A 24,121-nucleotide genomic window follows, 5' to 3' on the forward strand; every position below is an offset into this window, starting at 1 on the left:
CGATATGTGTATTTGTCATGACAAGATTTTACAATGATCAAAAAACCGAAACACCACTTTTTGGTTGGTAATCATTTGGTGCGATAAAAAACAAATATGGATAGCGTATTATTTGTTGTACTCAATTTTGTAAGTTTTTATCGAGTATGAAAGTTAAAGACAAGTTGAAAAATCAGTAGATATCACCAGCCATACCGAAAACAAACCCACCAACATTCAAACCGGATGCGCATCATGTTACCATCAACATCGAGTAAAGCGGGATACAAGAAAAACAAACTAGAAAAGCCTACCCTAGTCTAACAACCCCCTGCATAAAATCCCATTTCACCTAATTTCACTGCCTCAATATGATTCTATCACATCTTGACACAACAATTGTTTTCTTCTGTTGTTTCAACACAAGGAGGATCAACCAAGGTGAAGGTGGAGTGAGATGCGATCAGATCTGAGAAATGAGGAAGCAACCGGGACAGTTTTTCCGGTGCTCCCAATATTTTCCTCCTCCCGGGCCCACCCTATCACGATCAGTCGATCACTACTGCGCTAGGCATCAAAATCGTCGATTACACACGCAGGATTAGCCTTAAACAACGCTACCCTCTTTACACACACAAGATGTATTTTCTAAACCTCAGCTGTAGTTATAATTGTAAATATTGCAAGGAAACATATAGAAATAATATAAATATACTTTCAATGCATGTACAATAGTTTCCACATGGTTTGGTCACTACAGTATAAGATTAGCAATCACACAATTGAACCCGTGCTCATGTAAAAATTAACAGCCTTTGTTTTAGTAAATTAAAAAAATTATACCGAAGATATTAATAATTTAGGTCCTGTTTAGCTGACATTTTGAATTCTATTTCCCATCAGAAACAAAAGAATTCCTGCCATACGATGTGACGAGCAAGTGTTTTGAATCAGAAACGAGAAAAATGTTTCTTATTTTTACACTAGGAGGAAAAAAGGTTGAAAGTGGTTTCTCACAAGAGTCATCTCACTCCTCTCACATGCACTCTTTCAAGAATTCAACCATCTTACTAATCAAACGATTACATAAAATAATTCTCATTCACCACATAAACGTTTATAGGATAAAATATAATCCAAAACTAAAATTGAAGAGTCGAGCTCTTAGGTCATGTTTGTTTTTGTTTTAGATTATCACAATGTGGATTGTGAAAATCAGTTTAGGTTATGTTTGTTTTTTCTTTAGATTGTCATAATCTGTGTTGTAGAATTTTATAGTATAATTTAGCGTGTGGATTATGAAAATCAGCTTTTAAAATATGAGCGCTTGGTTTTTATTTTAAAGCTAGAATCCATAATAAAATTAAAAAACAAATAATGCCTTAATGTCGATAATTAACATTAACCTTTTAGTGAAAACCAGGGAAGGCTCGACGGTCGCCTGCCTCCATCGCCCGCATCGGTCGTCACGCGACGCGACCGCGCGCTTTCCTCCTTCCTCCAGTCCTCCTCCACCCTCCGCGCCCGCCTATACATACCCCCTCCTCTCCTCCCCTACCCACCACCATTAACCGCCTCTGCGCCACCGCCTGCCTCTGCTAATCAGTCGTCATTTCCTCCCGTCCATTAATTAAGCTGCACTGAGCGGGTGAGTGAGTGAGTGAGTGAGTGAGAGCAGAGCGAGGCCTGATGCGGCAGCGGCAGCACGGGGAGGAGCACCAGGAGCTGTTCGTGCAGTGGAGGCCCTGCGACAAGAAGAGGTCTTAGGCCCTCCGCCGCCCAGGTAGTGAGTAGATTCGGATCCATTCGTGCGTAAAGGGGCCATCTTTTTGGCCGGCCCGGGCGTTGATTCGAGGGGGCAGTCGGAGAAAGGAGGATTGATCGGAAGATGAGCGTGTCCGTGGGGAAGACGCGGGTGGGGAGGTACGAACTGGGGCGGACGCTGGGGGAGGGCACCTTCGCCAAGGTCAAGTTCGCAAGGAACGTCGAGACCGGCGAGAATGTCGCCATCAAGATCCTCGACAAGGAGAAGGTCCTCAAGCACAAGATGATCGCCCAGGTATGTACCGCCGCAGCGCCAAATCCAACCCAATCTCTTTCACACACACGCCATTCTTGTTCCTGTTCTCCTTTTTCTCTCTGTTCCATTCATTTTTTTCTTTCTTTCTGGGGAGTTCAAGATTGGAGCCAAGGAGAAATTTTCTCTCTCTAATCTTTATGCGTTTATTTTCCCGTTCACGAATCCTATCCGGCGCAGAAGGTGGCCTCGATTCGTTTTCTGTGTCCATTTGCCTTTTGATCACAGGATGGTCCATATCCGGTTCTTGATGTTTATGGGTGTCTCCAACCTTGGGCGAAAGGGAAATTTTGTCTGCTCGTCAAGTTCGTCCAAATTTATTTCTTTTCTTCAAGATGAGTTCTTGATTTTTTTTCCCCCTTAGATCATATGACACGCGAGATTACGAGAAAGAAGTAGCAGTAATTGTAGCGTTCTACGATGGCGTTCTGGCACCAATTAATACGCCTGGGGAAAGCACGGGCGTGTCAGTCTCGTCCGTGTTCGTTGGAACGTGTGCGTCGTTGTTTGGTTGGGATGGTCAAATTAGTCCTGTGACTTCGAGGTTACTTTCTGATTTTGATGCGCGTGATGTTGCGATTGCAGATAAAGCGCGAGATCTCGACCATGAAGCTCATCAGGCACCCCAATGTTATCCGGATGTACGAGGTATTCGTTTTTCCAATCGTTAATCCTTTTCGGTCGATAAATGGATTTGCGACTTGTGCAATCTGAAACTACGAAAACAGAGCATACATTTCTGCAGTGTGGATTTTATTTACTTCCCACCGGGAATGAGAATGTTGTTTTGAATTGTGTTTTTGCAACTTTCCGATTAACATAATTCCTAATTTAAACATATAATTAAAGGCATGAAAGCCATATATGAATATCACACATATGACATGAGCATTTCAAATGTATGTAGAGCAAGAACGATGCTACTCATATCCAAAATGATATCAAACATGACAATCGACATAACAAGGTGGGAACACACTAGAAACATATCGATAAGTGCTTTAGTTTAGTTAGATGGCTCTTAGTGCGGGTTATCAAATTAACGGCTTTCCAACGCCAAAAGACTTATCTAAGATCGCCGATCAGTATGACAGTATCAAGTAAATATCCTAGGTTTTGGTCCAACATGATTAAAGTTTTGATTATATAGCAATTACTCTACCAGCAAGAAAGACTATTCTAATCAGGTTAACAGAACAACCTTATGCAATAGTAGTTGCTCACAATGTAGAACAGATAAACAAGACTATAAGGCTATCAACAGGAATATAGCACAACCACAGTCTAGAATATTGTCTACAGTCACACTAATCTCACTTAGCCTGTTTTCATCGAGTATTACACCCACCAAGTTTTCATCATCGACCATTACACCCACCAAGCATGCAATTTATCTCCAATAACAGCATAGATAATCTGAGGCACAAGTTATGGCGAAATTGCAAGTTGTACTGCAAAGGCAACGGAAACGGTCTTACTTTTCGAAGTAGATGACGGATAAGCTGAAGGCAAGGCACACATGCGTTATCCTAGAAAATAGAGACCCTCCTTTATGTCAAGGTCGCAAAGGGTATTCGTTCTCGGAGATACAATGCCGTTATGCCTACTTCAGTGCACACTGCAGTCAGCACTCGAGGAGCAGGAGATCGTTGAAACAGAGAGAGGCCTAACTCTGGGCCAAGAATGATGCTGCCGAGCACTGGATGCAGGGAGCACGGTGAGAGCGCGGTCACTATGGGCAGAACGTGTGTATGGTACGGTCACCATCGGCAAATCGCGCACGAAGGTGTGTCCACAACCACCACCAGCCCCGCGATCAGATCACGGTCACCACGGCCACGGTATGTACAAAAGTACACTCCACTAGGCCGAGCACCACCACATACAAGTAGAGCAGAGCTGCTGGACATTCGCGTGGATAGGCAGCGCATAGTGCGACGGGGCACACCACTGAGGGAGGCAAGCCAATAGTGTCGCGGGCACCACCACGCTGACAAAAAATACTGTAGCATCAAATCCTATCCATCCATTCATCTGAGATCCAACATCCTCTCTAGAACCTTCCCGTGAGGGGATAAGGGAGGAGGTGGCGAGCTAGTGGGTTGCTCTACCACATGGGCCTAGTAGTGGCCCACTAGCCTGAGGCCTCATTTCCTCTCTTTTTTCTCCTTTTTTCCAATTTCACTGGAGTTTCTTTAAATTCAAATTTGACTTCATTTCAAACTCGAATCTCAAAGGGAAAACCCCTCAAATTCCAACAATGAATTCATGGTAACGTTGCACTAGTTTTTTTTTTTTGTTGATTTCTTGCTTCTTTATGTCCATGTCCACTTAATAAGTTAATATATATGTCTTGTTGTGAAGGTGATGGCCAGCAAGACAAAGATATACATAGTGATTGAGCTTGTCACTGGTGGTGAACTTTTTGACAAAATTGTGAGTGATTAGTCTTTTCTATCGACATCTGAACTATGCTTTTCGCTGTTCAAGTGTGATCAATTTGCATCAATTTTGCGGCTTAGGCTTCACGTGGAAGGCTGAAAGAGGGCGATGCAAGGAAGTATTTCCAGCAGCTGATCAATGCTGTCGATTACAGTCACAGCAGAGGTGTCTACCACCGCGATCTGAAGGTGAGTGCTATTTACAGTGTTTACAGATATGGTGTGTAGGTGCAGCAGGAAACTGTGCTTAATACCATTTTCGTTTTTTTTTTCAGCCGGAAAATCTTCTGCTTGATGCTAGTGGCACACTCAAGGTGTCGGATTTTGGATTGAGCGCACTACCTCAACAAGTCCGAGTAAGTAAACTGGCTGTTACTGATAATCAAGTGGCTGAAAACAATATTATCATGAAAAGTATAGTGGTTTACAGTGTTCTCTCTGTCTTACTTGACAATGGTAATATTTTCCAGTCAGCTGATTATTTTTTCATATCCTTTCGTTAACTTGCAGGAGGATGGTCTGCTGCACACAACCTGTGGAACTCCCAATTATGTAGCTCCCGAGGTACTTCACTACATCCATGCTTTAAATTATGTGCTCATCTTCATTTAGTTAAACATTTTGTTCTCATGTTTCAATGCTCCTGGATGTGCAGGTTATAAACAACAAAGGTTATGATGGAGCCAAGGCTGATCTATGGTCATGTGGAGTGATTCTCTTTGTCCTCATGGCGGGATACCTCCCTTTTGAAGATTCGAACCTCATGTCACTTTACAAGAAGGTTGGTCGCCCTCTACCATGGCCACAAGCGCTTGATTTCCCTTTTCCGAATGAGTGCTTGAAATTTAGTTGACCGTTCATGCAGATCTTCAAAGCAAACTTCAGTTGCCCGTCTTGGTTCTCCACCAGTGCAAAGAAGCTCATCAAGAAAATACTAGATCCCAATCCTAGCACTGTATGTTTTGCTGTTCATTTCCATCATTTCAGCCTCGATTCTGTACAACATCTATTCTATCTATGTGATAAATAGCTCATGCCGTTCTTTATGGCTTGTGCAGAGAATAACTATTGCAGAGCTTATTAATAACGAGTGGTTCAAGAAGGGTTATGAGCCTCCTAGGTTTGAGACAGCAGATGTTAATCTGGATGATGTCAACTCTATTTTCAACGAATCCGGCGTAAGTTTTGCACTTTTGAAGTCATATCGTGTCTCGCAACCAACTGTATGGTCATGGTAACATTGCTTCTAATGCAGGACCCAGCACAGCTTGTAGTTGAGAGGCGAGAAGAAAGGCCGTCAGTGATGAATGCTTTTGAGTTGATTTCTACATCTCAGGGCCTCAATCTCGGCACACTCTTTGAGAAGCAAAATGTATGTTCATAGTCTTGATTGGTGGCCCTGACCTTGAAGCGCGCTCTGTGAGATTTTGTACCTAATCTCGTGTGGTGATGCCTGTAGGATTCTGTTAAGCGAGAAACACGATTTGCATCAAGGCTTCCTGCAAATGAGATACTATCAAAAATCGAAGCTGCAGCAGGACCCATGGGCTTCAATGTACAGAAGCACAACTACAAGGTATTATAATCAAAATCCAAAACGTTGTGTCCATAATTTAATTTCGCCATCTGAGCTTCATTCTGATGTCAATTTCCCGGAATAAAATCATCAGCTGAAGCTGCAAGGAGAGAATCCTGGAAGGAAAGGTCAGCTGGCTGTTGCAACAGAGGTACTTCATGATTGTCTTGGCCTTGCTATATGGTCTGTTCCACTGTTCTTGGCTGGAGCATAGACTGAAACAACTTCTTCGTAACTAAGGTTTTCGAAGTCACGCCATCGCTGTACATGGTTGAGCTCCGCAAGTCTAACGGCGACACCCTCGAATTCCACAAGGTAATGTGCACGATTTTATTTTTATACCCCACACTGTGATGCACTCCACTGGAAGCACTCGAGAAATGAAATAGTTCATACCGAGATCATACTGATTTTGTGACATGCTGAACGCTTTGCGCAGTTCTACCACAACATCTCAAATGGCCTCAAGGACGTCATGTGGAAGCCGGAGGGTGGCATCGTCGAAGGCGACGAGGCACATCACCGGAGGTTGCCATGATTGGCGTCTAAGTTTTAGAAGTAGCAGATAACCAGACAAGGAGCTGATGAACTGAAGCTTGGACTTTTTTTTTTTTGAAGTCTTTATCTAGCTAGAGATGCTTGTGAACCTAAGTATGAAGAATGTGAATGAAGAATGTGCAGAGTTTGGTCGCTAGTTTTTTTTATAGGAAATTAACGTTTTTGGTTTCCTGAATTATCATGTGCGCAATAGTACATGTGAAGATTGTGTCACCCTGCTTCTCACCCATAAGCTTGCCATTGGCTGTAAAGTGGAAACTACTGTGCTCGCGTGTTAACAAAATCATAAATATTAGATATGGTAACATCAGATATAAACTCAAGGTATGTATATGTGGATGTGTTATGAAAACACAGCTGAACGATTACATCGAGAGTAATGTCTAATTTCATTTCAAATGGTATCCGAAAAAGAAGTAGTAGATTATTCGATAATTTTTCTCTTAATTTTTTTATTTATTTTTATTAGTAAAACGGGTCTCATATCCGTAGCCAGTAACGAGACAAGGAGATTGGATGACAAGGGTAGATGATAAAATAGATAAATTATTTAAATTTTAGAGATTTTTATTAGATGTGAGAAGAGTTAATGAGATGGCGCGAGAACTAACCCGTGTTTTATATTACAGGGACGTCAAGGTAAATCCTAGAGAAAAAATTATCCCGGAAGTACAAAAGAACTCACATGGGGTGTACCTGGGGCATGTGCTGAAATAATGCATGGGAATATTGCTCGTGCAACTAGCTGTTGCCCTCCCTCAGGGTTTGTGGACTTGAGCATCTGGACCCTGGAGGGCTGCTTGGTCACATTAGGGCTATCTGAGATCCTTTTCCTTTTCCCTACAAAACGAAGCCTGAAATTTTTATTAGTGATCCTAAAAACCATTTTTTAAGGAATAGTGTAAGGTATTCGCACCTTACTACTACGCTATACAAAGACACAACACAAGCATATGACCGTCACACGGGACATAAACTTAGTAAGAGACTTAGAGTCCGCATGTAGCATGGGTACACACTTTCGTACCTAGCACCCATGTGTCATGTAAGATTTTTTTTTTATATTTAAAAATCAAAAAATTGTAAAACTAGGTATCTATTTGAAAAAATTGCTAAACAGGCTACTGTCCAAATCGCTAAAGTAGCCGATAGGTTTAAAAAAAATAAAGATGTCATCATTCTAATGGACGATTGGTAAAAAAAAAACTATGTTCTATTGCTCAAAAAATTCAAAACACTATCGAAATAGTCATGAAAAATTCTAAAAAAAATATATTGTAAAGGATGCTATATCTATCTCTAAAAAAATTTAAATCAAACAACTACTTTTAAAATGAGAAACAAAAAAGACAAATTGCATTGAAAGACTGAAATTTTTGTGAAATCTAGATCATAGTATCCTCTACAATATAGATTTTTTAGAAATTTTTTATAACTATTTCAATAGTGTTTTAAATTTTGAGATGCTTGTGAACCTAAGTATGATGAATGTGAATGAAGAATGTGCAGAGTTTCGTCGCTAGTTTTTTTTAATAGGAAATTAACGTTTTTGGTTTCCTGAATTATCATGTGCGCAATAGTACATGTGAAGATTGTGTCACCCTGCTTCTCACCCATAAGACTATACCCAAGGGATTTCCGTCACGGACGAAAATCTCGTCATGAAGGAATTTTCGTTCCCTTCAACGCTTTAACGGTTTCTCTTTACAGTTCCCGTCACGAATGGATTCTCAGGGTCATTCCCTTCAGGACGGGATTCTCTCTTATTTCCCTTCACGATTCCCCTCGAAGGGAAGTTGTTGGAGATAAGAGAAAATAAAGGGAATAGGAATGGGGAAGGGAATTAGGAAGAGAACGAAATGAAGGGAATATGGTTGGAGATGGTCTAAGGTGGAAACTACTGTGCTCGTGTGTTGTAACGGAAATATAAATATTAGATGTGGTAACATCATATATAAACTCAAGGTATGAAGATGTGGATGTGTTATGAAAGCGCAGTTGAACGATTACATCGAAAGTAATGTTGTAATTTGATTTTAGATGGTATCCGAAAAAGAAGTAGGAGATTATCCGATAATGTCTCTCTTGATTTATTTTTATTTTTATTAGTAAAATAGGTTCTATATCCGTAGCCAGTAATGAGGCAATGAGGTTGGATGATAAGGGTAGATGATAAAAATAGATAAATTATTCAAATTTTAGAGGTTTTTATTAGATGTGAGAAGAGTTAATAAAAAGATGGCGTGACAACTAACTCGTATTTTATATTATGGGGACGTCAAGGTAAATCCCAGAGGAAAAAATTATTCCTAGCAAAACTGAAATCACAATTATTATGGAAGGTACAAAAGAACTCACATGGGATGTACCTGGGGCATGTGCTGAAATAATGCATGGGAATATTGCTCCTGCAACTAGCTGTTGCCCTCCCCCAGTGTTTGTGGACTTGAGCATCTGGACCCTGGAGGGCTGCTTGGTCACATTAGGGCTATCTGAGATCCTTTTTCTTTTCCCTACAAAAGGAAGCCTGAAATTTTTATTAGTGATCCTAAAAACCATTTCTTAGAGAAATAGTGTAAGGTATTCACACCTTACTACTACGCTATACAAAGACATAACACAAGCGTGTGACCGTCACACGGGACATAAACTTGGTAAGAGACTTAGAGTCCGCATGTAGCACAGTATACACTTTCCTACCTAGCGCCCATGTGTCATGTAAGAGCTTTTTTATTTTTATATTTCAAAAATCAAAAAATTGTAAAACTAAGTGTCTATTTGAAAAACTTGCTAAATAGGCTACTGTCCAAATTGCTAAACTAGGTGATAGGTTTTTTTTTAAAAAAAAAGATGTCATCATTCTAATGGACAATAGGTCAAAAAAAAATACTATGTTCCATTGCTCTAAAATTTTTAAACACTGTCGAAATAGTCATGAAAAATTCTTAAAAAAAGTATATTGTAAAAGATGCTATATCTATCTCTACAAAAAATTTCAACTCAAACAATTACTTTTAAAATGAGAAACAAAAAAGACAAATTGCATTAACAGACTGAAATTTTTATGAAATCTAGATCATAATATCCTCTACAATATAGATTTTTTTTATAACTATTTCAATAGTGTTTTAAATTTTGAGAGCAATAGAACACAATGTTTTTTTATTTAACTTGTCGCTCGTTGTATGGTGACACCTTTATTTTTATAAAATCTATGGTCCTTTCAATAGGCAATAATAGTCTATTTTGCTATTTTTTAAACAGACGTCTAGTTTTGTAATTTTTTGATTTTAGAAATATAAAAATAAAAAATTCTGTCATGTACATATTGCAGGCCTAGTGGATGCAAGGAATCCAACTCCGGCAGCCCGTCCTTCGTGACACACGGAACATGGCCGACCATCGCTCAGCTCGTGGAAGGCCCAGTGGGCTTCGTCAGCGAGACGCCGCGTAGCCGCCGTCCCGGCCGGCAGCAGCCTGCGACCGCGAGCGAATGCCATCCCTCCAGCCCATCGCGCACCGCGTTTACGAGTAGAGGAGAGGAGAGCCCCTCGGCTCGCGTCGCCATCGCCTCACACACCACAGCACACCACACCACACAGCGCCGCGCCTGCCCTGCTCTCTGCTCTGCTCTGCCCGGCCTTGACCCGACCTTCTCCCGACTCCGACCGCGAGCGCGATGCGCGAGGAGGTGCGGAGCTCGTCGGCGGCGCCCCCCGACCCGCCGCCGGCGCGCTCGGCCTCGAATCCACCCACCCCCGTCGCCAGGTACGCTGCTGCCCCCGCCCCCCTCCGCCTCGGGCGGGCGGGGACCTCGCTTGCCGCTGGGCCTGTGTGGCTCGGTTGTTCCATGGGCGCTGGTGGTGCTTGGCCACCGGATCGGGCTTCGCGCGGGTTTGACCTTCTGTGGGGTGCTTCGGTCCTGGAAAATTTTGAATTTTCGTTTCGGGTTCGTGGCTCTAGTAATTGCAGCTAGGTGTGTAGGTCAGAGTAGGGCGTTTTAAACACTAAGAGCATGACTCTCTAAAGCTTACTTCTTATATCATCGCATAAACTCACTTCTTAGGATGGAGGGGACTTTTGGGGATTGGTAAAAATTGGGAACAAGAGAGGGGAGCTGTTGGAGAGTCATTTTGGACTAAAAATCTCTAAAAATAGCTACAGGGAGCCATATTGGGCATCTCTTGGAGATGCTCTAAGGACTAAGGATGCTACTTAGTAATCAAAGAGCGATTTTTTGTTTTTTTGTTTTTTTGCTGCTGACTTTGGGAATTTGATTGGTAGAAGGTCGGTCGTATTTGCTACTGTCGCGGGGAATCGGTGTTCTGTACTTCGGTGGGCAGCGTGTGACTCCCGCATGAGCTTATCTAGTTCTAGCTGGATTGGCAAATTCATGTTGTTTCTGTCGGGGTGTATTGTGCGATTACTGGTTATTCCTGGCACCAAGTATGCGGCTTTTGAATATTATTATTTTACACACATGGTATAAGTCTTGCTGGTTTTACACTAAATTATGCGATCTTTGGTGTTTTTGTTCGCACAATTTCACCCAGGTAGCTAGTTAGATAGATGGCAAAGGAACGGATCTAGAATTCTGGCTTTGGTTTGTTGTTTTGTTATGGACTTTGACTTCTTTATTATCATGACCAGGTCATTAACCCTGAAGCTCCCAATAGGGAAATTGATGACTTCTTTGTGTCTTCTCATCTACCATACGTTATGGCTCTTGATGCACTAACATGATTACTTGATTAGCACTACTTTAATTGTCAGTTCTCCGGTTTTATTTTTCTGCACCATAAAAAATGTCACAAAGTGGCCGGTAGATCGATTTGTTATTTATCTTGCAGTAAGTATATTCGTTTCCTAATCAAATGGAATCATATAATGCTATGCTATTTCATTTTTTTTAAAATGTGCTACACTGATATATCGTTCTACTTTTTGCTTGCACTGAAGCTCCCTTTTGGTCCCCCTTCTCAGTTCTGCTGGTGCTTCATCACCTCCTGGACAGACTAATGTAGCTAGCATAGATTGGTTGGGTGGTGATCAAGTGTCCAAAGTTGGATCATCTCATGTTGCTCCACATGTTTCTCAGCCTTCTCTAAGTACTAATGCTGCTGGAACTGCTGCAAATTTCTTTGAACCATCATGTAGACCATGGGAACGAGGCGACTTGCTTTGTCGACTCGCCACATTTAAGCCTTCAACATGGGCTTCTAAGCCAAAGGTCATTTATTCTCTTATTGAACTCTTGGTGACCTGTGGCATTTGTAATAAAGCATCCATTAACTGTTGATTAATAGTGAGGTGTTTCTCTTGCATTTTTTTTTGCATGTGTATCAGTTTAGAATTTATCTCCCTTAGAGGATGGTTTAGAATAACTGAATTATGAGAACTGTAAGAAACTTTGTCGGATGTTCGTTACTGGCAATTGCATGCTAAGACATACATTTTTTATTGGAAATGTTGTTACAATGTTACTGCCCCTGTTCTTTTCTGCTGGATGATTTAGAATGGTGCACAGCTGCACGCTTGCACGAGATGAACACATACCCTATTAAATTTGTGTCTCTCTCTACCTCATTGAATTGGCTTGTCTCCTAAACCCACCCATTGTGATCCATGAACAAATAGATTGAGTATTATAAAAATGTAACTCATACAAATGAGTTAGGAGATAGTTGTAGGTATGTCAAAGTAAAAAAAGAATACTTTTCCAATCCTAAAACATCAAATGATGGAGGGAGTAATTTTTGTCTCACGTATGTTCAAACTTGAAAAAAGTGCTGCCGTTCTCCATATTCCCTTTTTTTTCTTCATCAAGACATTATCAAATATCTTTTTTCTTCTTAAGCAGCTTGCTACATGATAGTTATGATATGTGTAGGTATAAAATGCCTCAAAATGTAATTTATTCCACCATATCAACCTAGTTAATCAGACCCGGCATGAATCAGATAATTGTTAAACCTGGGCATCTCCTTTGAAATGTCCAACTTTGATTCTAGTAACCGTATAGAACTTATTTTGCATTTCTGAGCTCTCAAATTTAAAGAGGATAAAACAGACACATAAAAATGGGAAACCCAAGTTTGAAAGAACACTAATAACTTAAGTTTTACAGGCTGCTAGTTCGCTGGCTTGTGCTCGAAGAGGCTGGGTGAACATTGACATGGATAAAATTGAGTGTGAGTCGTGTGGTGCACATCTTATATTTACTGCATTGACATCCTGGTCCCCTGCTGAAGGTATGTCCTGAGACAATAAGTTTTGTTGTACATTTTTTTTTTCCAATTTGGAACTCGCTAGTATTCCTACTTTAGATCTGACTTGTGGAATCATAATTCATAATTTTGAATTTTCCTTATAGTGAGATGTTTGTCCTTTACGAATTGGCAAAAACTCTGTTGCAGATGTATTTCACGCTATGTGGGAAACCAATCTTGCTTATTTGTGACTAGCCTTTTGTATACCTCTTGCTATTCCTATTTATTCATTTATTGATGATGAGTCCTTGGGTCAGTTGATCAGCTCGGAGCTTTAAATTTACTGATTGCTTTGCGATTGGCATGATTTTCAGTTAGTAGAGTGTTATTATTTACTGTGTAAACTAATCAGAGTTAGTGAATCTTGCTAATTGGGGAACTGTTGCTTCATTTGTTATATTACCTATTGCATAGCTGACATGTTTCTTTCGGCAACTTATGCATGCTTCTTTTCTCTCTGATTTGTTATTTACCTTTTCCAGTTTACTAGAAGTGATAGGATATTTTGTGTTGTCTCAGTAAAACCCTCATGTCGCAAGAAATGTATTTAGGTGCCAATGGTGCCATTCCTGTTGGTTGCAAGTTGGAGCAATCTAACTTGTTGTTAGGACTTGGGGGATTATGGTTCAGTCTGGTTTTCTATGATATAGCTGGATCCCCGGCATGTACCTGCATCTCCTCTGTTTTACTGTAATACTTTGTTTCCAATGGAAGATGGGTAAGCTTCCTTCATTCCAAAAAGATTTTGTGAAAGAAGGGAGCATTTGTCAGATTTTATTTGTTTACAAGAACATGCATCAATGCAGTTGCAAAGAAATACTGAGCAATCAGGTTGCCCATTTTTAGTGTTCGTTGGATATTTTTCCCAGCTGGAAGAAATTCAGGATGCTGCTGCTGCATTAGGTCCTGTTTGTGTGGGCTGGGTGTGCTAGATTCGTGAACATTTTGCATCAGAGGGCACTGTCTGTTTCTTTTGTTGTGGATATCTTCTCCTAACTGCTGAATTAGATAGATATCTTCTCCAAACTGCTGAATTAGATGAGTTTAGTTTGACAATTGCAGTAGTTGACATTGACTGAAAATTTACCTACTTCTGTTTTTATTTATTTTGCATACTCAGGCAACATCTATGCTACTCTTTCATGGAACTGTAATAGAAGTTATTTTAGGTTCTCACTGCTGCTTTAAAAAAAATAAGTTATGGATGGAACAGCTGCGCTGCAATTTTCGCATGTCTGTTTGGTGCTATGTTTTTACTGCTTAGTTAAGCTTGTCATGTATCGCTAGCATCTCTGTTTACAAACTGAAACATTGTTTAGCTGTGGGACCTAACTTCCCTTGTTGGGATCTTTTTGTCATGTTGTAGTTGCAAATGCTGGGGAAGCATTTGCTGAGCAGCTTGATGCATCTCACCAGAATGATTGCCCTTGGAGAGGGAATAGTTGTGCTGATAGCCTAGTCCAGTTCCACATTACTCCATCAGCTCTTGTTGGTGGTTTCAAAGATCGCTGTGATGGATTGTTGCAGTTTATATCTCTTCCCGTTATTGCCTCATCTGCAATTGAGAGTATGAGGCTCACTAGAAGCGCTGAAATTGATCATGTCTTATCCCAGTCAGTTACTATTTTGTCTGGGGAGCTTGGATACAAAACAGACAGTACAACAGGAATTGATATCAATCATCAAGATGAGACATGTGGCTACTCTCAAGTATATCTCTTATCATTGATGCCTTCTTGTTACTTTTTTCATTGCTATAGTTATTATCAGAACTTGTAGCTTTATTTAATCTAGGCCACTCCCATCTGATTGATATAGGCACAGAAGCTTATTAGCCTTTGTGGATGGGAGCCTAGGTGGCTTCCAAATGTTCAAGATTGGGAAGAAAATTCAACACGCTCTGCTAGAAATGCAGGCTCAACTGAACCAAATGATCAGTTTCATTCCCAATTTTCTGAGCATCATCAAAATCCGTGCTCTGCATCAGTTAAGAAAGAGAAGGGAAAAGGAAAAATGCGTGTCAAAGATACTGGATGCAGCATGAGATCACCTTTGCTGGATTGCAGCTTATGTGGAGCTACAGCGAGAATCTGGGATTTCAGATCTGTGCCACGCCCTTCTCATTTTAGTCTCAATAACTTTGATGTGCCTGACACAGGAAGGAAGCCTGTGTTGACACGTGGAATTAGTGCTACAAGTGGGATCAATGGAGGGCTTGCTGAAGGAGCAGAGCGAGATAATGTTGAGGGACGTGATGAGGCAAGTACTGATGACAGAAAATCTCTTTCAAATGCTCAGGTTGACCTAAACCTGACAATGGCAGGAGGGTTGCCATCAAAACATTCTGTAATGCCCCTAATGCCTGAACATTTCAATTATGGAGGAATAGGAAGAGATCTGATGATTGGGCAGCCTACCGGAAGTGAGCTTGGTGGCCATGCAGCCTCATTTGAGTCTCGAGGTCCCAGTTCAAGGAAGCGTAACCTGGAGGAAGGTGGGAGCACAGCTGATAAGCTAATAAACAGGCTTCAGCCTGCTGACAGCATAGAAGGAACCGTCATTGACCGCGATGGTGATGAAGTTGATGATGCTGCACAAGATTCTGGTACTCGGAGCAAAAGGCCTCGTGGTTTTAATCTTTTTGATGTCAATCGCCCATCTTCTTCTGGAGCTGGTCCCAGCAGAAATTTAAGCTTTGATCTGGATATAGATGTCAATAGGTTTGATACATCTAAAGCTGAAGGTCCATCTGCCCTTCAAAACCCATCTGCAAGGGACTCTATGAGGGCATCTTCAGTTATCGCGATGGATACTGTTCATGGTGTGGAGGAAAATTCAATGGAGAGTGTTGAATACCATCCATGTGATGGTGATGATGTTAATAAGCCTTCTAGGGCACTCAGGAGTGATGGAATGAGCGATACATTGGATTTCAATTATAGCAACCAAGCACAGCAAAGCAATTTTCTACAGCCTGCTGCTGAAAGTAATGCAAGAGAGATAGGAGGGAGTAGTATGAATGGAGGGGAAGAAGTGCTCAATGCAGAAATGGTTCCTGCTTTTGCTAGAGATCAGCTTAGCCTGGGAGTTAGTGGTGGGAGTGTTGGGATGGGTGCTAGCCATGAAGCTGAAATTCACGGGATTGATGTTTCTGAGCATAAAACTGGTAGTGTTGTTGGAGACGTGGATCCAATTCCTGAGCTCATTGAGACTATGGGCCACACTGGTGAGTCAGCCCCTGGCCCTGGCTTGATGGATGAATTTGTCCCTGAAGAAGTTGGTCGAGAAGATCCTAATGGTGATAGCCAAGATATTCGAGCTGACAGTGGCTCGAAAATTTGTGGTTCAACTAGAGCTGATTCTGTTGAGAGTAGAGAGAAGATGAGCCATGCCACAGGTCAAGAAAATAGTGCACATCCTTCCCTTTCTTGCAATGCAAGAGTTTATTCTGGCATTGATGCATCTAAAGAGGAGGTGACTGGCACAATGTTGATTAATGATGACTATGATCCAGGAAATGGTATAGATACTTCCGCATCTAACTATTTGATACCATGCCTTTTACTGCTATTGTTTTGCTTCCATGTTGCATATGCCTGCTTCTGTTGAACTATGTTCATTTATGTTCATTATAGGTCAAGACAAAATCATCTCTTTTATCAACTAAAAGTATTATGATCAAGACATCAATTATGTTAAACTCCACACAGTAGCAATTTGGCATCCCATGCCTCAATGAAATGGCTGTCAGGCTGTGAATCCTATGTAGAATATAACTTTAATGACCAAAATATGTTTTTTATTGTGGTGCTCAGATGACTGTATTTTAATTTGGATATCCCATTTATTTTGTTCTTACGATTGATTGTCAGGAGCATCAAACGGAGAAAATGACTATGAAACAGATCTTCCAGAATTTGACCCAATAAAGCATCACAACAATTACTGTCCATGGGTAAATGGAGATGTTGCTGCAGCTTGCTGTACTAATACTAGTTCCAGCACAAGTAGTACGGCGCTTTCTGGCTGGCAGCTCACAGTCGATGCCATCGAGACGCTACAGTCTCTTGGTCAAGCCCAAAACCAAACAATGCAGTCGGATTCTGCGGCTTCACTATATAAGGTAAAGATATGAGCATCAATGGTTATCGTTTGATTTCCTGGATGCGTTGCTGCCGATCCTAAAATACCAACCTGCTATAGCACATTCCATTATATGCCTCATATTTTGCAGGATGATCACATCGCGCCTAGCCGGAAGCTACTGAAAAGGGCAAAGCACAGCAAGTGCTAATCGGCGCTCCTCCCATACAGACGTACGTTTGGTTTTCATCAAACCTGTCAAGCTACATTTCTGTGCTCGAATCGTTTGACTGCGTAAACCTGAACAGAATAGTTTATTGTTTATGAAACTAGGATTTGGTGTCTGGCGTATACAAGATGAGCTCAGAAACCAAGATGGGGCTTGTGTGCAGATGATCGGGTTTGCCCCGCATCTTGCCAGGCTGTGTGAGTTTGATTGTTTTTTCTATTGTTCTGAAAGATGATTTCAGGTCCTTTGACTCATTTTTTTTTGGGCGACGCTTTGATGCAGTACTTAGATTTTGTCAATGGCTTAGTGTTAGTGAATAAAATTCACAATTCCGACTTTTGTCATACCTATAATCAACATTGCAAATAGAGAGCGAGGTAGAAATTATGGTGTACCACGTTTGGTTCTATTGGCAAACCGACACCAAGAGCACCAGGGGATCATTTAGGTGGTTTGGTTGGAGGGCAAGGATAGATGTGATATGGCTATTTTTGTTTTTTTTTATATATCTATCTAAATTGTTTGTTTGGTTGGTTGGATGTGATAAACTAGTTTTTTTTGTTTGTTTAGAGAAATAATGGTAAATGGGATGAGAGTAATTAATTAGATTATATCTCTTAAGGTTAAATAATAATAGTTAATCGTATATTAATCAACACGTGTAAACACCTATCAATACTAATCTTATTGTAGTAATTACTAATTAACAAAAATATGCTAATTATCACTAATCATACTCTAATCGACACACTAATAGTGCACTAATAAACATACTAACATGTAACCATTATAATCTCATAGTAATAAATACTAATTAACAATACAATATGCTAATTATTACTGATTATTTTATTAATGATCGTGATTAGTCAAGTGGATGATCTCACCGGATCAAAATGAATGAATCACTCCATCCGGTATATGTGAGAAATATTCTTAAAAGTCGAATGATCTTATCCTTCCGTCCTTTAACGGAACACCTCAAAAATAGGAATAGCCATCTCCTGTATAACTAAGACCGGCGTGAGGGCTCACGTGCCTCCCTTACGTGTTCGTTTAGGTGGGGTCATACAAAATCCTCCTCCCCTCAACAAAGCAAAGCAAAGCAAGTGCATCCTTATATAGGGAGTGATTGATATAGTTTTACTTTAGTTTTTTTTAAGCTTTGTTCTAGAAATTTACAGTGGAGAAAATCTGATATAGAACTGAAGCTGATAGTGAAAATGTTTGGTTAGCAGAGTGACTCCAGATTAGGAATGAGAGAAGATGTGGTGTTATATGTACATAATTTTTTACATATAAGCATTTTTTATTATTTTGTTATACTAAATACGATACATAGAATTTGTGTGTGTTTTCAACTTAGGAAATATTGTTTTTCCTGGAGATTACAATTATGGAATACATCAGAATTAGTTTACTAATGGAGTGTTAGTTTATAGAACCACATCATCCTTCTTCGCAAAAAAAAAAGAAAGAAAAGAAAAAGGCCTCATTCTAAACAGATCAGATACCTGGACAGATCAGAACTGGTTGCTCAAATTATAATCTCAATAACGCAAGAATGAACTATTAAGCATTGTAAGAGTGAAAAGAAAAGGCAAGGTTTTGGTTACATCCGCGAGAATGGCAAAAAAGAAGACTATCCACATAAATATTAAAGCTATAAGACTATCCAAATAGGGAATTCTTTGTTACATCCACGAGAATGGCAAAAGAGAAGACAGCTTTCTACGAGTGCTGTCAGTGGGAACCGGGGTCACATCCTTTGCAAAACAAACAGGCATTAAGTTACTGCCATGCCTAGACTATAGGTTACAAGCTCTTGAAATAGTATAGAAATTTTACAATAATCAGTTAAATTTCATATGAAAAACACAGGATTCAAAAAAAATAAAATCCAGCAATCCAAAGGAGCCCTACAAAGTCAAAACAAATACTGCTGTCATGATAGGTGAAATCAATACAGTTTTATTAGACAGCCTCCTCCTTGGGTTCCCTGTTTTTTCTCTCTTCGACTGACACGACAAATCACAGTTAGCTGCAAATGAACTTGCTAAAATTCAATAACTTATATACATCACAAGTCTGATAAAATCTATTTCACTAATCTGTCATGCATAATCTGTCACACTGAACCTATGGGACAAAATGCATAAGCTCGAAACAATAGCGACCAACATCATACTTGACCGAACAATGGTATGGCAATGCCTGACTGAACAGAATCACATTGAAAAAGAATCAGTAAACAAAGGAAATGAGTGGAAAAAAATCACATTGACTGAACACATCTAACATGTTGAGATCTCTAACATGCAATGAGCAGTCAACAAAGAGACGAGTTAAATCAAAAGTCAGTAAAGGTGGACGGGGAACCCATTTGCTTCTGTTGCTGCCCAACATCTGAAGTAAATTCATATGATTTCAGACAAGCAAAACAATATTTCAGACATCAGTAAACATTGGAAAAAAAATCACATTGACTGAACACATCTAACATGTAGTCTTCTACCTGCTACCATAAAAAGCACAAAGTGTCTCATACTTCCTATGTTTTTTATTTCACACTGAGAGCTGAAGTGTGACCAAGAACAATGCGCACATACCATGTTAAAGTGGTGGGATCAATCATTACACTACTAAAAAAACCCCATATATGTCGTCCCATCATTACCGAATTGTTAAAAACCAGTAGTGATAATCGTATCACTAACGGTTCGTAAAAAAATAGGTATTATTGCCGACCGGTTTAGAAAACAACTGGCAGTGATAATAACTTATCGCTGCTAGTTATTGGGACGACGACGGCCAGTGGTGGATTGGGATGACGATGGTCGGAGGTGGATTAAGATGGTGGTAGGGGCGGCTCCGGCTCGTGATTTTTTTAAATTTTTTTGAAAGAAGCTTAACTACCGGTTGAGGACCCGACAGGGATAGCTTGAGCACTATCACCGCTGCTTGCCTACTGCTAGTTCCTAGAACTGGCAATGAAGGGGTTTTAGAACCAACAATGAAAGCACTTTCTGTATTAGTGTTAAACTCAATAATCTTGCTGAAGACTTTAGATTTCATAGTGCTCCTTAAAGAATGAAGAACACACAAAAAAACTAAGAGTATTCTTTTTTAAACATAAAGCTTGGATCATTGGAATGATCAGAAACTATTAACTTCGAAATATGGGAAGTCAGGTGCACCTTCTGTCACATTATTTCCGTTTCACAGGTTTGCTTCAAATTCTGAAAAATAACTATGCATCCATTGCGCTAATATTTCCATACAGAAGACAATCTAGATTGCATATTTCAGCATGCAGATCCATGGGTTTGATCTTCGGAATTACCGGCAGCTACTACTTGAAAACTAAATAATATTTTTTTGTTCCTGATAAGGAAACAATAGGTTAAAGGGAAATAACAATGCTTGGTACAAATGCAAAAGTAGCAATTCACGGCAAAGGATTCACATAGAGCGAACGATGGATACAATGCAATTTGGTATTGCAAGAAAAAAAAGGCTGGAAAGTAATATGATCTGAAACACAGAAACAAAGGTTCGGAGAGGCCCTTCTTGGGCAGTGAATTGGGAGGCCCTGAGCAGTGATCTGATTTCAGGAACTCCACCACGGATGGTGCCGATCTTCTTGGGGCGGAGGTCCAGAGCTGGACGGAGGTGGGCGGCAGTGGGCGGACCAGAGCTAGGATGAAAATTGTTAGAGAAGTCGGGTGAGGGGCAGGGATAAGTATGGGGGCACCAGGGGCGCGGGAGTATTACCTCGGTGGCAGTGATGGATAATTATTTCCAACTCTACGAGAACATATCAAAAATGGAGTTTGTAGAGTACCCCTTCAGCTACTCCATCAAAATGGACTACGAGAGGGACTGCTCTAGAGTTTGATGATCCACGAATAGGTGGTGCTGGGGTGTTTGGGAGGGCTCCGCCCAGATCCGTGGTGGAGTTTGGAGCTGGAGTCCTTCCAAACATACCCATATACTCCGGTCATAAATATATATCGTTTTGGATAAAACATAGTCTCCAATGCATAATTTTGACCACTATTTTTTATTTAAAATATATATATATAAGCTATTGAATTTGTGATATTATGAAAGAATTTTTAAAGATAAATCTACATATATAATTTTATGTTTCCAAATTAAATATTTTGAAAGCTATTATTAGTCAAAGTATTACAAACTTGATCAAACCCTTTCCAAAACTACATGTATTTGTGACCGGAAGGAGTATATGGATACGGTAATGCTTTGATTTTTTTAACAATATTTTTAAACTCAGCTTTCTCTAAAATAATACACAATTTCACAAATTTACAGAAATAATATTAAAAAATTCAGCTCCTGCTGCCACCCAGACTTGTTGGAGTTGTTCAATATATATCGTGGATCGAGATTTACACGATAAGTTATGTCACCTTACATTTTCGCCAACTTTTGGTGCACGACAACATGTCGTTAGCCTTGTATATTCGTTGAAATAGACAAGCATGATGTCTTCTTGTTATTGGCAGACATTTTTGGCCTTCTACGAACTGGTGGAAGTGTTCATTATATGTTTTGGACATAGAATTGCATGATGGTTGGTGTCACCTTATTTTTTGGCTAGTTTTTGGGGGGTGAAGCCATGCCGGTAGCCTTGGATATGTGATGAAACAGGTAGTGGAAGATGTCTTGATGTGCTAACATTTAGGTCCTACTACCACCCAGAACTGGTGGAGTTGTTCAACATATATCGTGGATCGAGATTTACATGATAGGTTGTGTCACCTTACATTTTAGTCAACTTTTGGTGCACGACAATATGTCATTAGCCTTGTATATTCGCTGAAATTGACAAGCACGATGTCTTCTTATTTTTGGCAGACATTTTTGGCCGTCTACCACCACGAACTGGTGTAAGTATTCATTATATGTTGTGGACATAGAATTACATGATGGTTGGTGTCACCTTATTTTTTGGCCAGTTTTTGGTGGGTGAAGCCATGACAGTAGCCTTAGATATGCGATGAAACAGGTGGTGCAAGATGTCTTGATGTATTCAGCCAGCATTTAGGTCCTCCTGCTACCCAGAACTGGTAGAGTTGTTCAATATATATCGTGGATCGAGATTTACACGATAGGTTGTGTCACCTTACATTTTAGCCAACTTTTGGTGGACGACAACATGTAGTTAGCCTTGTATATTCGCTAAAACAGACAAGCACGATGTCTTCTTATTTTCAGCAGATATTTTTGGCCTTCTACCACCACAAATTGGTGGAAGTGTTCATTATATGTTGTGGATATAGAATTACATGATGGCTGGTGTCACCGTATTTTTTGGCCAATATTTGGTGGGTGAAGCCAAGCTGGTAGCCTTGGATATGCGATGAAACAGTTGGTGCAAGATGTCTTGATATATTCGGCCAGCATTTAGGTCCTGCTACCACCCAGAACTGATGGAGTTGTTCAATATATATCGTGGATTGAGATTTACATAATAGGTTGTGTCACCATACATTTTAGCCAACTTTTGGTGCACGACAACTTGTCGTTAACCTTGTATATTCACTGAAATATACAAGCATAATGTCTTCTTATTTTCGGCAGAAATTTTTGGCCATCTACCACCATGAGTTGGTGGAAGTGTTCATTATATGTTGTGGACATAGAATTACATGATGGTTAGTGTCACCTTATTTTTTGACCAGTTTTTGGAGGGTGAAGCTATGCCAGTAGCCTTGGATATGCGATGAAATAGGCGGTGCAAGATGTCTTGATGTATTCGGCCAACATTTAGGTCCTGCTGCCACCCAGAACTGGTGGAGTTGTTCATTATATATTGTGGATCAATATTTACACGATAGGTTGTGCCACCTTACATTTTGGCCAACTTTTGGTGCACGATAATATGTCGATTACCTTGTATATTCGCTGAAATAGACAAGCACGACGTATTCTTGTTTTCGACAGACATTTTTGTCCTTCTACCACGACGAATTGGTGGAACTGTTCATTTCATGTTGTGGACATAGAATTACATGATGGTTGGTGGCACCTTATTTTTTGGCTAGTTTTTAGTGGGTGAAGCCATGCCGGTAGCCTTGGATATGTGAGGAAACATGTGGTGCAAGATATCTTGATGTATTTGGCCAATATTTAGGTCCTGCTGCCACCTAGAACTGGTGGAGTTGTTCAATATATATCGTGGATCGAGATTTACATGATAGGTTGTCACTTTAAATTTTGGCCAACTTTTGGTGCACGACAATATGTCATTAGCATTGTATGTTTGCTGAAATAGACAAGGAGAATGACTTCTTGTTTTTAGCACACATTTTTGGCCTTCTACCACCACGAACTGGTGGAAGTGTTCATTATATGTTGTGGACAAAGAATTACATGATGTTTGGTGTCACATTATTTTTTGGTCAGTTTTTGGTGGGTGAAGCCTTGCCAGTAGCGTTAGATATGCGATGAAACAAGTGGTGCAAGATGTCTTGATGTATTCGGCCAACATTTAGGTCCTGCTGCCAGCCAGAACTGGTGGAGTTGTTCAATATATATCGTGGATCCTGATTTACATGATAGGTTGTGTCACCTTACATTTTGGCCAACTTTTGGTGCACGACAACATGTCGGTTGCCTTGTATATTCGCTAAAATAGACAAGTACGACGTCTTCTTGTTTTCGGTCGACATTTTTGGCCTTCTACCACCACGAATGGGTGGAAGTTTTCATTATATGTTGTGGATATAGAATTACATGATGGCTGCTGTCACCGTCTTTTTTGGCCAATTTTTGGTGGGTGAAGCTATGCTGGTAGCCTTGGATATGCGATGAAATAGGTGGTGCAAGATGTCTTGATATATTCGGCTAGCATTTAGGTCCTACTGCCACCAAAAACTGGTG

At 40.3% G+C, this 24,121-nt stretch overlaps 1 protein-coding gene across 1 annotated transcript; it reads left to right on the plus strand.

Annotated features, from left to right (window-relative positions):
• The first annotated feature begins 1,524 nt into the window (after positions 1-1,524).
• On the plus strand, positions 1,525-17,609 carry LOC133892274 (uncharacterized). The gene is made up of 21 exons (XM_062332960.1): positions 1,525-2,038; positions 2,642-2,704; positions 4,421-4,492; positions 4,579-4,686; positions 4,773-4,853; positions 5,008-5,061; positions 5,153-5,278; positions 5,363-5,452; positions 5,556-5,675; positions 5,753-5,869; positions 5,957-6,073; positions 6,168-6,224; positions 6,314-6,388; positions 6,513-6,605; positions 10,278-10,399; positions 11,615-11,861; positions 12,759-12,882; positions 14,267-14,610; positions 14,719-16,420; positions 16,773-17,023; positions 17,135-17,609. Exons 1-21 carry the CDS (start codon positions 1,868-1,870, stop codon positions 17,192-17,194), a joined length of 4,194 nt encoding a protein of 1,397 aa, XP_062188944.1. The 5' UTR covers positions 1,525-1,867; the 3' UTR covers positions 17,195-17,609.
• Positions 17,610-24,121: the final 6,512 nt, after the last annotated feature.

Source organism: Phragmites australis, chromosome 15 (assembly GCF_958298935.1).
Source record: "Phragmites australis chromosome 15, lpPhrAust1.1, whole genome shotgun sequence".
Classification (NCBI taxonomy): domain Eukaryota; kingdom Viridiplantae; phylum Streptophyta; class Magnoliopsida; order Poales; family Poaceae; genus Phragmites; species Phragmites australis.

Bases quoted from the DNA above. Each gene is read 5' to 3' on its own strand.
- LOC133892274 (XM_062332960.1), top strand. From the start codon at position 1,868: ATGAGCGTGTCCGTGGGGAAGACGCGGGTGGGGAGGTACGAACTGGGG. The intron at 2,039-2,641 runs GTATGTACCGCC...TTGCGATTGCAG, and splicing joins AGCACAAGATGATCGCCCAG to ATAAAGCGCGAGATCTCGAC. The intron at 5,676-5,752 runs GTAAGTTTTGCA...CTTCTAATGCAG, and splicing joins CTATTTTCAACGAATCCGGC to GACCCAGCACAGCTTGTAGT.